This window comes from Sturnira hondurensis, unplaced genomic scaffold (assembly GCF_014824575.4).
Source record: "Sturnira hondurensis isolate 20B ecotype Veracruz unplaced genomic scaffold, ASM1482457v3 Scaffold0022977, whole genome shotgun sequence".
Classification (NCBI taxonomy): Eukaryota; Metazoa; Chordata; class Mammalia; order Chiroptera; family Phyllostomidae; genus Sturnira; species Sturnira hondurensis.
The window spans coordinates 2,234,098-2,249,789 of NW_028095608.1; the positions used below are offsets into that span (position 1 = coordinate 2,234,098).

At 41.5% G+C, this 15,692-nt stretch overlaps 1 protein-coding gene across 3 annotated transcripts in view; it reads left to right on the forward strand.

The window, feature by feature from the left end:
- Nucleotides 1-15,692, forward strand: part of MTR (5-methyltetrahydrofolate-homocysteine methyltransferase) — a 102,987-nt gene that overhangs the window by 32,906 nt on the left and 54,389 nt on the right. For all 3 annotated transcript variants that reach the window (XM_037037350.1, XM_037037351.1, XM_037037352.1), the window contains exons 13-15: nucleotides 1,906-2,018; nucleotides 7,700-7,840; nucleotides 11,545-11,730. In XM_037037350.1, the coding sequence (XP_036893245.1) occupies nucleotides 1,906-2,018; nucleotides 7,700-7,840; nucleotides 11,545-11,730 (440 nt within the window). The remainder of the gene's footprint in view (nucleotides 1-1,905; nucleotides 2,019-7,699; nucleotides 7,841-11,544; nucleotides 11,731-15,692) is intronic.

The window sequence follows — 15,692 nt, forward strand, 5'->3', positions numbered from 1 at the left end:
CATTGATATTTCTCTCTCTCTCTCCTTTCCTTCCCCTCTAAAAGTAAATAAATAAAATCTTAAAAAAAAAAGAATTTATGTGTAAGAATGAAAGAACCCTTTTTCCTGATTTGAATTTCTTATGCTATTTCTAAGTTGCTTTAAAAATCATCTTTAATTAGACCTTTTAAAGATTTTATTGATTTACTTTTAGAGAGAGGGAAATGGAGAAAGAAAGAGGGAAAGAAACATCGATTGGTTGCCTCTTTTATGAGTCCTTTTTGGGGATCAAACTGGGGATCTTTTGCTTGGTAGGATAGCGCCCAACCAACAGAGCCACACTGGTCGGGGCCTTTAATTAGATTTTAAGAGAATGACATCAAACACTCTTTTAAATTGTTCTTTTATACATGGCATACTGGTGGAAAGTGTAGTTTTCAGCACGGCGACTTGGCCCTCACAGTAGATCAGAGTGCTCTGTATGGAATGCTTTTGGAGCAGTGATGCAGGGTCTCTTCAGCACTGAAATGCTCCGCCCCTGCATGCCTGCCCCATGGGCCTCGAGGCCTGCCTACGGGTCAGGGGTACCTTGAGGCTGACAGGGCCTGAGGGTGTGGGGGCGAAGCCAGAAGGGTCATGTCAAATGTGGAAGCATTTTTATGAGTTTATTTGAGCAAACTGACAGCAATTGCTGGAAAGGAACATCTCAGTGGATTAAGATTATGGTGCAGAGAATGGCAGTTTTGTACCTTTTTTTATACATTACAATCGAAGGAGCAGACCTAAGAAAGGTTTCATCAAATCCTTTGGTGAGAGATTAGGGAGACGGGAGAGCAAAGCAGAGAAATGTGTGGGACTGGATAGAGTAGAATGAAGAGACAAATACTTCTCTTAACATTGGTGGGTCTAGGATAGTTAACAATGAACGTTTATAGCACATAGGAATGCTCTGTGGGGGAATGGGATCACAGTGAGGGGTTCCTGTGGTCTTGTGCTCGGGTAAGAGATTGTGCTCTGAGGGGTCTGGAGAAGGGGATTTGCTCAGACTTTCCAAAGGTGTGTTATCGTAGATGCAAAAAGACAACAGACAGGCTCAGTTAAGGTAAGACTGACCTTTGTCAGGAAAGATACTATCCTAGGACATGACCACCTGCCACGACTTGCTTTTGGTTAAGAAGTTGTAATTTCAGACCGTCCTGTGTGGTTACTTTTGTTCTCTGAGTTTGTAAGGCCACCACACAGGCCTCCCCTGAGCTCATCAGGTTAGTATGTGGCTCCTTTTTTGCCCACAGTCACTACCATGGGAAAGTGAAATCACAAGCCCAAAGTGGGAAGAAGTGGTCTCCCCAGCTGATGAGCAAATACCTGTCTGTGTTCATTATTCCCCTCTCCCTTATCTCTGTCTCTTCCTTAACCAGTGGCTTGGCGGAGGATTCAGAAGGCATTTTATTTTATTAACAACATCTGTAATTGCTGGTGCTAATTTTATGTTTGTTAATGTATCTAGTCTCATTTTTACAGTAACATTATAGGACAGGTACTTTCACTGTCTATTCTGTCAGCTCTGAGGCTGTGAGAAGTCACCAAGTTCACTGAGATGGCTGGGAAGGGTTTAAACCCAAGGCTCACTGTCCCCAGAGCCTACCAGTAACCACCCAGTGAGATTCCCTCTCCTGACACATTAAATACAGTGCATAGAACAAAGCAGTTAAAGGCCTTTTCTGTAGTGATACTTTATATTGCATGTTGTTTCAGTTTCCTTAGGGAAGAAGGTGCTGGTCCCTTTTCCACATCGCATCTCCTGTCTCGTCAGATGGGCTGTGGCACAGAACCTTCTTCACTTGCTTAAGAAAACGTTTGCATTCCGTCTGCAATATGTCACCATATGCATTTTCAGAAATTTTTCAAAGTGCTTCTCCTTTTAAGGTCTCGAGCCCTTCAGGATTGGACCCTACACCAACTTTGTGAACATTGGAGAACGCTGCAACGTGGCAGGATCCCGGAAGTTTGCCAAACTCGTCATGGCAGGAGCCTACGAAGTAAGCATCTCAACACGACCCTTGAGGCATCTGCCTTCTTTTTTTTTCTTAGCATGTAAACGAAGCAGCTCTTCGACAGCCTTTGGTCGGTTATTAGCAGAGCTGCTGGCGGGTGTGAGAAGGACTGGATGTGCGTTTGCAGCAGGCTGGGTTGGACGGAGGGTGCTACTTTGCCAAATTCAAGCGCTCTTGTCGTCGTTTGGCAGAGTGCTGCATTTAGGCTAGGAACTGGGGTAAGGTGGGGGCGATCTGGGGTCTAGCTATTTCTGTTCATCGGGAAGTAGGTTTTAAAATTTGAGAATGCTCTTCATTTTGGCTTCTCACAAATCCTTCCAGGGAAGGGGAAAGCCAAGAAAACTTCAAGTCCTCATGACCACATGAAACAGTGACTAATGTGGTACTGATTCTGTTAGCTGTAGACTGACATAAATATGCAAACACAAAAGAAAGAATAGGCTCCATGTAGTCATTTAGTGAAGAGTATTTCTAAGCTCTATCCTTCTGTAGATGAGCAAAATGTAATCCAAATAGAACGCATCCTAAACCTCTGGATAAAGGTTTTTTTTTTTTCCTTATGCAAACATGAAGTTAAAAATGGAGGAATTTGGTCTGGGCTTTACTGATTTATCATCAGACTTCTCTCACTTGAAGGTTTTGCAATCTTTAGGAAATAGATCTTCCAGAAACCACTATCAAAGTGGACTCTGTTTTAATCATAAAGGGCCCATTTATAATCCTTTCTGGACCCACTGGTTACTCCTCTGTGGCTCCCTCTGCAGCACATAGGCAGGGCCTGGGCACCTGGCTCCTGACAACTCCGTCGATCCTCTTCCCTTCCTCCCCGCTGCTGCTCCTGCCGGTGTGCTGTGTCGCGTCCTTCCCAGTGCAGCAGCTTTCACCCGTGACACGCTCTGTGTGTCTTCATTCAATCCTCTCCACTTGGGCAGCGCACTGCCTTCCCTTCCTGTTACCTGAATGTTCGTTCCCCTCTGAATCCTGGTGACCCTTCATGGTGTGCAGTGTTCTTCAGCTGGCAGTGTTTCTGTTTCTGTTTTGTTTTTATGACCATTCTGTGGTGTCCTTTTAAGCTTTCAGTCTTGATAGCTTTGATACAGAGAACAGAGGGCATTTGGGGGAGAAGCAAACAGATGGGAGTAATATCTCTTGTTTAATACGGTCTTACTCTATGCCGGTCAGTGTGCAAAGTGCTTTGCCACATTACTTATTTAATCTTCACAGACCTATGAAATAAGTACTGTTGTTATCATTTTACAGATGTGCAATTGAAGACTGTTGTTTCGCAGCAAGTAATGATAGACCTGAGTCCGTCCAGCCCGGCCCTTACCCACTCCCCTCTCTGCCTGGGTGACACAGGGCGGGAGGTGGGAGTGAGTCCTCATTTGCTTGGAGCGTGTGTTGGTGATCTGTTGAGGACCAAAGAGCGTTGGCCTCAGAAAACTTCCAGTCCTTTTTGCTTAATTTGTACATCTTTAAGAAATCGCTTTGTCTCTCTGAGCAGATTTGGGAAGATTGGACCTACAAGCTGTTACTCTGTGACTCTCATGAAATAGAAAGGGCGAGTATTGGCATCTCTTTTTTCCAGGTCATTTGACCTCTGGTCCAACCAGGTCCTTTGCCATCTTCTCCCGGCACTCTCCGGTCCACCTCCCAGGCCCCTGCTGAAGACCCTCCCTTGGGGAGCTCTCTCCATCCCAGTCCACAGACACTTCCCCTTCGAGGTGTCCAGGCCGTGTCGGCATGTGACTCACACTCCACAGCAGCCCTGGCAGCTTTGTATGACTGTGTTGCATGCCCTCAACAAGGTCTGTGGCCTTTAAGAACAAGGCTTGTGACGTACACATCTTTTTATTCTTTACTGAATTTAATACAGTGCTGATACTCAAAACTTTTTTTGATGTGCTATTTTATTTATTTATTTAGTTAGTTTTTTTTATTAAACTTACTGGGGTGACATCAGTCAGTAAGATCATACAGACTTCAAGTGTACGATTCTCCGACTCATCCCCTGTACAGTGCACTGAGTGCCCACCACCCCAAGTCGGATCATCCCCTGTCACCACGTGTTGGCCCTCTTTCCCCGTGACTGCCCCTCTGCCCCTTCCCTCTGGTATCCACCACACTGTTGTCTGTGTCTATGAGTCTCAGTTTTATATCCCACATAGGAATGAAAACATACAGTTTTTAGCTTTTTTTGACTTATTTTGCTTAGCATAATATTCTCAAGGCCCATCCATGTTGTCACAAATGGCGGTATTTCATCTTTTCTTACGGCTGATCAGTATTCCATTGTTTATGTGTGCCACATCTTTATGCAGTCCTCTGTCAAAGGACACTTGGGTTGTCTCCGTGTCCTGACCACCATGAATAACGCTGCAGTGAGCATAGTGGCGCACGTATCTTTGCAAATAAATGTTCTCGAGCAGGTACCCAGAAGGGGGATTACTGGGTCACATGGTAACTATTTTTCAAGGGACTGCCGTGTGTTTTCCATTGTGGAGGTATCAGTTTACATTCCCACCAGCAGTGAAGGAGAGTTCCTTTCTCTCCACAACCTCTCCAACACTTGTTATTGCCTGTCTTGTTGATAATGGCCATTCTGACAGATGTGAGGTGGTGTCTCATTGCCACTGTGATTTGCATTTTTCTAATAGCTAGTGAAGTTGGACATCTTTTCATCTATCTGTTGGCCACTTGTATGTCTTCTTGGGAGAGGTATCTCTTTAGGTCCTCTACCTGTTTTTAATTGGACTGTTTGGTTGTTTGGTGTTGAGTTGTGTTAGTTCTTTGTATATTTTATTTGCTTGGAGATGTTATTTGCAAATATCTCTCATTTGGTTGGTTGCCTTTTTGTTTTATTGCTGGTTTCTTTTGTTATGCAAAAGCTTTTTAGTTTGATATAGTCCCATTCATTTATTTTTTCCTTTCTTTTCTTTGCCTTTGGGGTCAAATTCATAAAATATTTTCCGAGACCAAGGCTCATAATTTTAGTACCTATGTTTCCTTTGATGTACTTTATTGTTTTAGATCTGATATTTAGGATTTTGATCCATTTCGAATTAATTTTTGTACACAGGGACAAACTGAAATCTAGTTTCATTCTTTTGTGTATGGTTTTCCAATTTTCCCAGCACCATTTATTCAAGAGGCTTTCTTTCTCCACTATGTGTTTTTGGTTCCTTTGTCAAAAATTATTTGCCTGTTGGCCCTGGCTGGCGTAGCTCAGTGGATTGAGCACGGGCCTGCGAACCAGAGGATCGCAGTTCGATTCCCAGTCAGGGCACATGCCTGGGTTGCAGGCCAGTTCCCTGCAGGCCAACTCCCAGCAGGGGACACACAAAAGGCAACCATACATTGATGTTTCTCTCTCTCTCTCCTTCCCCTTTAAAGGTAAATAAATAAATAAAATCTTTAAAAAAATTATTTGCCTGTATACATGTGGTTTTACTTGTTGGTTCTCAATTCTGTCCCATTAGTCTGTGTGTCTGCTTTTCTGTTTTTCAAATCAGATAGAAATCAGATAGTTTGATTCACCTGGCTTTGTTTTTTCTCTCTCAGGATTGCTTTGGCTATTTGGGGTCTTTTGTGGGTCTATAAAAATCTGATACTTTTTTTCTGTTTCTTTCAAAAAATGGCATAAGAATTTTGATGGGGATTGAATTAAATCCTGTATATTGCTTTGGGTAATATGGCCATTTTAACTATGTCGATTTTTCCAATCCATGAACACAGAATATCTTTATTGCATTATACCTTTTTCACTCTCCTTTAAGAATGCTTTGTAGTTTTCTGTATATAGGTCCTTCACATCCTTTCTTAAGTTTATTCCTAGATATTTTATTGTTTTGGTTGCAAAACAAATTTTTGAAAATTTTTTTTCCTGAAGTTTCATTGTGAGTATATAGGAAAGCAGTGGATTTTGTATATTGATTTTGTGTCCTGCAACTTTATTTGTGTACTGTTCGTAATAGGGTTTTTTTTTTGTGGACTCTTTAGGGTTTTCTATATATGGAATTGTGTCATCTGCAAAAATGACACTTCATTTTCAATTTGCATGCCTTTTATTTCTTTTTACTGCCTGATTGCTCTGGCTAGGGCTTCAGAGCTATGTTGAATAAGAGCAGTGAGAGTGGGCATCCTTGTGTTCTTCCTGATTTTTGAGGGAAAGCTTTTAGTTTCTCACCATTGGCTGAGGATTTGTCATATATGGTTTTTATTGTGTAGAGGTACTTTCCTTCCTTTGTTTTATTGACTGTTTTGATTATAAAGAGATGTGGTATCTTATCAAATGATTTTTCTGCGTCTATTGATCATGTTTTTATCCTTTGTTTTGTTCATTGATATGCTCCATTTTATTGCGATCCCTTTGCTCTGTGTAACCTTGGGTTGTTACGAAGGGCCTTTTTTTGTGGCATATGCTGAAGGGTCTCGTGCCTGTTCTGTCACAATGATTGCTAAACATTTCTGTTTGGTTCATTTTGGCTAAGAAAAAAATTACCACGCTATGAAGTATACAGTGAAAATTAAATTCTCTGTTCTATCCATCAGTTAGAGAGGATTATTGAATGTGTTGTTTTGCCCACCATTGTTTGAAGAGTGGGAAACACATAAGACCTTCAGATTTCCAAATAGTTAAAGTCTGCTTTGCCCTGGCTGGTGTAGCTCAGTGGATTGAGCACGGGCCTGCGAACCAGACGATCGCGGTTCGATTCCCAGTCAGGGCACGTGCTTGGGTTGCAGGCCAGTTTCCGGCAGGGGCCAGTTCCCTGCAGGGGATGCACGAGAAGCAACCATACATTGATATTTCCTTCCTCTCTCCTTCCCTTCCCCTCTAAAGATAAATAAATAAAATATTAAAAAAAAAAGTCTGCTTTGAGGAATAAGCTAATAACTTATGAAATAACAAGGAAGTGGTCATTAGTAAACCATGTGATAATGATTATAATTGTTACAGAGGTTTACAGGCAGCAGATCATTGTGGAATAAGCAGTGTTTCCCAAAGAATATTCTCCAGAATACTGATTCTGCAAGGTATTCCTTAAGTGATTGTAGTGGGAAATGCTGCAATTCATTCTGTTCTCGGAGATTACAGTATATAATATGTATGTTAAAGGATTTGAACAGTCTTCCAGTATAAAAACTGGCTGGGCATTTAACTCACATTTCACGTAATTTCCATCAACAGCCTTCAACAAATGGTCTGCATGTTTTGGCCAACACTGAAGAGTTAGTTATATACGTTTTGGATGGTTTCTCTAAGGAATTTTCTTAGAGATGGGGCTTGGCAATATAGACAGGAAGGGGCTATGTTTCCAGCAGAGGGGACGACATGACCTGTGACACAGAGGTGGAAATGGACTTGGCTGGGGAGGTAAGAAGTTAGGGCCAGGTCTCAGGGGCCCAAACTCCAGGCCGAGTTTAGATTCTTTATGGCAGGAAAGCAGCCCTGGTGGATTCTGGGTAGTGAAATGATGTGTTGGGAGGATGCCATTAGGGATAATCTGCGGTGATTGATAGAAGGAGAGTAGGCCCAGAGTCTTGGAGGCTGGCCAGCAGGTGGAGCATAATTTGAAAGGACTGCTCAGGACAGTAAGGGATTGCTTCGTTCGCCTCTCCTGCCCCACCCGGTACTCATGCTGCTTTCTCTTGCATTCTTTCCTCAGGAAGCACTGAGCGTTGCCAAACAGCAGGTGGAAATGGGAGCCCAGGTGCTGGATATCAACATGGATGATGGCATGCTAGATGGTCCAAGTGCAATGACCAGATTTTGCAACCTCATTGCTTCTGAGCCCGACATTGCTAAGGTTGTACAAAATTTTTATCCATGAAAGGAATTTATGTGTCATTCTGTCATTCATTCAACTTTGTCATTTGTCCCATTGATCTGTCATCTCACACTGGTTTTCTGTTTTTCTGTGTCAAAAGCCTAGTGGTTCTGTGCGTTTTCTTGCTTAACGTTAGCCTTATGATAAGAACCAGACTTCTGAGGGAGATGTGACTTCAGTTTGGCTCTTTCCAAGGCTTCTGGAATTGCTCACAAGAATTGTTAGTCTCCTCTGATGTCTGGATAGACTAGGAACCCACTTTTCATGTCTCTGAAGGATATTCTTACCCTTCCTACAAAATCATTAGTTCCATTCCTTTAGTAGATAAGGGAACTCAGCTAATTCTTCCTGTCATGGGAGGAAGAGACCTTTGTAAGTTTATCATAGTAAAACAAAGTCACAAAACAAGATTAAATCAAGGTATTTTGTCAGCTTTTACATTTGTTCTTTAAAAGATGAAAATTAATTTTTGTGTCAGTCTTTAAAAAATGTTTTATTTTATTTTATTAAATCTTATTTATTTTTATAAAATGGGAAAGGGATGGAGAAAGATAGAGAAGGAAATGTTGGTTGGTTCCCTCTCATATGCACGCCAGCGGGCATGGAACCTGCAACCAAGGCATGTGCCCTGACCAGGAATTGACCTGGCGACCTCTTGCTTTGTAAAATGATGCCCGACCAACTGAGCCACACTTGTCAGGGCAGTCTTTTAAAAAACTTTAGGTGGATTCTAAAAACTTTAAAAATTCTACTTTATCTTTCTACCATTGAATTTGAGATGAGGAGTGATTTTTCAAGTTTTTTTTTTAAAGAAATCTACTGAAACCAGAAAAGCTGGTGTTCGTGCTGCTTGTTACCTACCAGACCCAATAAGCAGAGACAGGGATTGAATCTTTGTGGGCACTTTATTCAGATGGCCAGAGATCTGAGAAGATGGTGGGTTTGAAACCTAACAAACTGTCTTAAATTTCATTTTCAATTGACCCTTTTTACAAGGAGAAGAAGAGTGTAGGTAAGGGGATTGGAATTCAGGGGAAAAGTTAATCACATAAAAAGCTGCAGCATTCTTTCATTTGTGTCCTAGGGGGTGAGGGCTGGGCGTCTCGCCCTGGAGCACAGGGGCTCGGGCACTGGCGTGATTGCTTGCCGTCCTCCTGAGACACAGGGTGGACCTGCTGGTGGTCTCCTGGAGCCAGGGTGGGTCATGCTGATAGTTCGTGAGACAGTAGCTTTTCCCATACACTGATCACTGAGCTTATTTAGGTATTAGCTNTAATCACATAAAAAGCTGCAGCATTCTTTCATTTGTGTCCTAGGGGGGCGAGGGCTGGGTGTCTTGCCCTGGAGCACAGGGGCTCGGGCACTGGCGTGATTGCTTGCCGTCCTCCTGAGACACAGGGTGGACCTGCTGGTAGTCTCCTGGAGCCAGGGTGGGCCATGCTGATAGTTCGTGAGACAGTAGCTTTTCCCATACACTGATCACTGAGCTTATTTAGCTATTAGCTGAAACAGAATTTCCAGCACTTGAACCCCCATCACCAGTGCGTTAGGAGAATCGGGCTGTCGGTTTTCTTAAGAGGTTTCAGCAAATGCTTAAGTTGGACGTCTTTGTAGTAGTCAGTGAATTACATTAACCCTTCCTTCACTTTTGTCTTAAAATTCCTCATTAAGAAGCCTTATAATGGCCCTGGACACATAGCTCAGTTGGGTAGAGCATTGTCCCAACATGCCAAGGTTGTGGGTTTGATCACCAGTCAGGGTACATACAAGAATTGACCAATGAATGCATAAATAAGTGGGACAACAAATTGATCTCTTTCTCTGCCCCCTTTCTCTTTTTCTCGTAAATTGAAAATTGAAAAAGGAGCCTTATCTCTCCTGTGGGATTAAATATTTTGATAACATAAGGTGAAGAGAAAGTAAATGACTTGCTCAAAGTCAGAGCAGTTGTTTATCATCTGAATAGCAGGAGGAGGGCTGTGCCGGGAGCCGGAAGACCCACCTTTTAGTCCCGTCATGTCAGTCAGTTATCTGTCCCTGTAAGAACAATGTAAGAATGTCCAAACTGTAGAGAATTTTTATGACCTTACTGAGCCAAACCGAGGACTTATGCTGGGGAGCAAGGTCTCAGATGCTCCAGAGAATAACAGTTTGCAGTTTCTTTTGTGCATTTCAGTATAAGGAGGGAGTATAAGGACGATTACATGGAGGCGGAGAAAGCAGGTTGAGGATTGGATTACAGGATGGTTAATGGGGCTATGTGCTCTTAAGTGTGGTTATTCCAAAGGTGTGTTAACTTGGATGCACAGGGTTTGCCCACAGCAAGGATAGACTTTTACTAAAGAAGTTACGTGCTTGGGGTGTGACTACCACCACGACCTGTTCAGTTAGGAATTTATGATCTGATCACCCCGTGAGGCTACTTTCCATAGAACCCCCTTTTCATCCACAGACCCTAAGTTTTCTTTCTCATATCTGAAATGGGCATAATCATATTGGCTTTGTCTGACTTCCAAGTTGTAAAGATAAAATGCCTTGTTAACTGTGAAGGATCCCAAGGAACTTAAGGCATTATTAATTAATTAGTGTCTGATTGCGACAGTGATTTTTCTTTCTTAATCTTTTCTGATTTTGGCCAATTTATTTGAGACCAAAGTTTGAACAATTGGGATGTGCTATAAAAACATAAGACCTGCAAAGTCTGGACACCAAATGGTCAGCAAGCGCTTTAAAACATTGGCCTGTTATCATCATTGTGTTGACCCTTTTCCGAGCACACCTGTCATTACCAGTTTGCCAGGAAGGAGCTAAATGCATGAATTCCTGGTTCTGTTTTGTTCTCCTTAAGGATGAGCCACCTGCCCTGGGACCCTTTTCCTGAATCTCCCTTCCCTTGTCCTCTGTGTCATGCATATGCTTTCCTGGTGGCTTGTGCTCTAGCATTTTTTGCACTTTCTGCCATTATTTGTTTAAACATTTAACTTAAATAAGTTCAGGGGAGCCAGGGACTGGCCTGTCTAGCCGTTGTCCTGCATTCAGCGTGGGACACTACATGTTGTCACTTACTAATTTATTAAATGATCAGCTGCCCTGAAGTTCTCTTACCTTTCCTGGAATAAGAGGCACGAATGCATGGGGAGTAACGGGCCTGTTCTCATTGTGCATACCGATTCTGTCCTTTATTTTAGTTACATGCATGAGTTGAATGTTACATCTACTTTTTTTTTCTAGTCAGGAACTTGATTTTCCAAAGGGCAGATTGAATTTTAATAACATGGCTGGATGGTTGTCCTCAAGGGCATGAGACCACACATTAATTCCAAGTCAGATCCGGGATATGGGAATCGAGTGAGGGGCTGGCCTCACAGTACAGGTACTTGTGAATTGGAATGGATACTGAAGCCAGTGAGCTGACCTCTGGGATTCCATTCTGATGTCTGGCTGTGACCTCTGAGTTAGAAATTTCAGGTGCTCCATGCATATGGTCTCTTGTAAGACTGGAATAACTTCAAGAATTTGGGGCTTTAAGAACAGGTCCATTAAAGTCCTATTTCTGTGACACTATCATTTGTTTATTGTTCTCCTACAGAAGAAATGGGGACTGTTTAGGACAGGAATTCCTTCAGACAGGAATTGGTGGTGACGTGTCATCTTTGTGTGACTTTCTGCCCTTTCGGTCTCAGGTGCCCTTGTGCATCGACTCTTCCAATTTCACTGTGATTGAAGCCGGCCTGAAGTGCTGCCAGGGCAAGTGCATCGTCAATAGCATCAGCCTGAAGGAGGGGGAGGAGGACTTCCTGGAGAAGGCCAGGAGGATCAAGAAGTTTGGTGCTGCTGTGGTCATCATGGCTTTTGACGAAGAAGGACAGGTGAGCGGCTTTTTTTGACCAAGCTCCATTGTGTTGCCCAGACTAAACAAACTGATGGAAAAGAACTGAGTCTAAAACAGCCATCTGTGTGTGTATGTGTGTGTGTGTGTGTGTGTGTGTGTGTACCATAATACCATATATCCACACATGCTTGTATATGGAAATTTGAGGTATAATGAAGTCTTTATGCCAGTCGAGAAAGGAATTATTCAGTAAATGCTATTTGAACAACTGACTGTGGGTTTGGAAGAAAATAAAGTTGGAGTCCTGTTTCCTGCCGTATACTAAAATAAAATCTGTATCAATTAAAGATCTAAGTATATACAACAAAATTCTGTCTGAAGACTGTATGGGAAAACATTCATCTAAACTTGGGAAGGCAAAAAGAAAACTGATAAAGCTCTCAGTAGAAAAAAGTAAAACTTTGGCCCTGGCCGGTGTGGCTTGGTTGCAGTGCTGTTCTGTAACTGAAAGTTTGTCAATTTGATTTAGTCGTGGCACATACCTAGGTTGCAGGTTCGNAGTCCTGTTTCCTGCCGTATACTAAAATAAAATCTGTATCAATTAAAGATCTAAGTATATAAAACAAAATTCTGTCTGAAGACTGTATGGGAAAACATTCATCTAAACTTGGGAAGGCAAAAAGAAAACTGATAAAGCTCTCAATAGAAAAAAGTAAAACTTTGGCCCTGGCCGGTGTGGCTTGGTTGCAGTGCTGTTCTGTAACTGAAAGTTTGTCAATTTGATTTAGTCGTGGCACATACCTAGGTTGCAGGTTCGATCCCCACTCTGGGCACATATAGGAGGCAACCAATCAATGTTTCTCTCTCACATTGATGTTTCCCTCTCTCCCTTCTTCTCCCCCTTTTTCTCTCTCTAAAAGCAATGAAAAAATGTCCTTGGGTGAGGATAAAAGAGAATTGTAGAACTTTGTATGGTGAAAGTCATGATGCTGTTCTGAATAGCTAATTTACAGAAGAAATACAAATAACCAATAAACCTATGAGAAGATACTACATTTTGTAGTGATTAAAGAAATAAAAAATGAAACAATATCAAATTAGATTCTTTTATTAAATTTTTTAAAAAGGAAAAGATTGATTAATGGCAACTCTTATGTCTCTACCATGGACTCAGTAAGGGGCACAGGAAGCCTCAAACACAGTGATAGTTCACCTGTGTGATAGAGGTGTAGAGATTATTGTTTTCTTGTTTTACACCTCACAGTACTTTTATAAATATTTCTGTATCCAATATTTAATTTAAAACGATATTTTAAAGTTCATGCACTATGATTCCGCCCCTCCTGGGAATCTTGTAGTAGATGGAGTATGTACGGGTATGTGTTCATATTCATTGTAGCATTGTGGTAGGAAAACATTGAGAGTACACTAAATTTCCCTTGATAGGAAAACGTTTCAATAGAGTAAATACTGGGCAGCAGTCAAGAATGAGATGGTGGAACCAGGCCCACAGTAAACTGAATGAAAAACAAGTGACTGATCTGGATGTTCCATAAAAAGTGTTGATGTGGCGATACCTGTGTCTGTATCGGTGGAGAAAAAGTCTGTAGGTGTCAACGGGAGGGCAGGGATGGTCTCAGAAGGGGACACACTCACTCCTTATTTTGACAGGTGGTGGGATTTTATGCCCTTTTTCCTTTCTATTTTTTGTATTTTTAAAATGAAATTGTTTTTAAAACAAATGTTACTATTTTTGTACAAAAGATATATTTTCCTCTTGAGAGAAGTCCAAAAAAGAGATCGTGTTGATAAAGGACATTTATTTGAACCTTTACTTTTACTAAGTAGGCACACTACACATGTAAAATCAGCAGTTTCCTCCCAAAATATAACTGCTGGGTATATACACTGGATAATGTTCTATTCCAGAGCACAGAGACGTTGCCTGATTCCCTGGTGTCACACAGGTGCAAGTGCTGTGCTTCCAGGCTGGGAGTCTGGCGTGGCTCACCAGGGCCTGTGCTGCAGGGCTGCGGCTAGATTCCGGTGCAGGAGCAGGGAAGAGTGGGCTGTGCTAGACAAAGTGGTTTTGTAAAGCCCCTCTGAGAAGAGAATATTGGAAAACCTGAATAAAATGAGCAAGTCATGTGGCACTTAGGAAAAGAGCAGAATTTCTAGCAAATTGATAATTTTGTGTAAATGAGATTATGTGATCCTGTAACCTTTATGCCTGACTCAGAATGTTGGCATCTACCCACCTTAGCGAATATGGGTTTACTCTACAGATTATGGTTGCCTTATATTCCAGTATATGCATGTTCTATTACTTAGTGTATTATTGAATGAAATTGCAATTTTAATTTTTAATATTTAAAATTTTTATTGTTTATGCTGTTGACCCAATGTTTCCTCCACCACTCAGCCTCCCCCTGAGCCCTCAGGCAATCCGCACACTGCTGTGCATGTCCATGGGTCATGCATCGATGTCCTTTGGCTGCTCTATTCCCTGTGCTGTACTCTACAACCCCATGACTATTCTGTGACTACCAATTTGTACTGATACTTCTTAATCCTTTCACTTTTTCCCTGCATCTCGCTGACCCCCTCCCATCTGGCAACCATCAAAATGTTTTCTATATCTATGATTCTGTCTCTATCCTGCTTGTTTACTTTATTTTTTAGAGTTAATTGTTAATAGATATGTATTTATTGCCTCTTTATCATTCATATTTTTTAATCTTCTTTTCCTTCTTCTTAAAGAAGACCCCTTAACATTTCATAGAATACTGATTTGGTGGTGGTGAACTCTGTTAGCTGTTTCTTGTCTGAGAGCTCTCTACATGGCCTTTGACGCTAAATGATAGCTTTGGTGGGTAAAGTAATCTTGGTTATAGGTCCTTGCTTTTCATTACTTTGAATATTTGTTGCCAGTCCCTTATGGCCTACAAAGTTTCTTCTGAGAAATCAGCTGGTGGTCTTATGGGAGCTCCCTTGTAGGTAACTAACTGCTTTTCTCTTGCTGCTTTTAAGAGTCTGTCTTTGTGTTTAATTTTTGGCATTTTAATTATGATGTGCCTTGGTGTGGGCCTTTTGAATTCATCTTGTTTGGGACTTTCTGTGCTTCCTGGACTTGTATGTCTATTTCCTTTACCAGGTTAGGGAAGTTTTCTGTCCTTAGTTTTTTGAAAACCATTTTGCCATCAATTTGACATGACTAAAGGCATAAGATACTGTTAGTGGTGGTGTTGCAATTCATCTAAAACAGTTTTTAAAATAGTTGACAAAAGTTGCATATTTTACAGCTTGGACTACATTATACATTAGCATTTTTAAAGAAAACATTTCTGTGCCCTTTATAGTTACCATAGGTTCCCATTAATCTCTCTAGAGGTTTCTAATTTCTTGCTCTCTGTCCTCTCCTTCTGGTACCCCCATGATGTGAATATTGGTATGCTTGAAGTTCTAGAGTCTTCTTACATTGTTCTCAATTTTTTGGATTCTTTTTCGTTCATGCTGTTCTGATTAGCTATTTTTGTTCCCTTATTCTCCAAGTTGCTGATTTGATTCTCAGCTTCATCCACTGTACTGTTGATTCCCTGTAAGTTGTTCTTTATTTTAATAAGTGTATCTGTATCTGAGTAGATCTCTTATGCTGTTGAGGTTCTCACTAAGTTCATTGAGCATCCTTATAACCAGTGTTTTGAACTCTGCATGTACTAGATTGCTCGTCTCCATTTTGTTTAGTTATTTTTCTGGATTTTTGTTGTGTTCTTTCATTTGAGCCATATTTCTTTGTCTCCTCATTTTGGCTGTCTCCCTGTGTTTGTTTCTATGTATTAGGTAGAGCTGCTACATCTCCCAGGCTTGGTAGAGTGGCCTAATGTAGTAGTGAAACCGGAAAAGTTGGTGTTCGTGCTGCCTGTCACCACTAGAACCAATAAATAGAAAGGTGATTTGAAATCTTACGGGTGCTTTATTCAGATGCTGGTGATCTGAGAA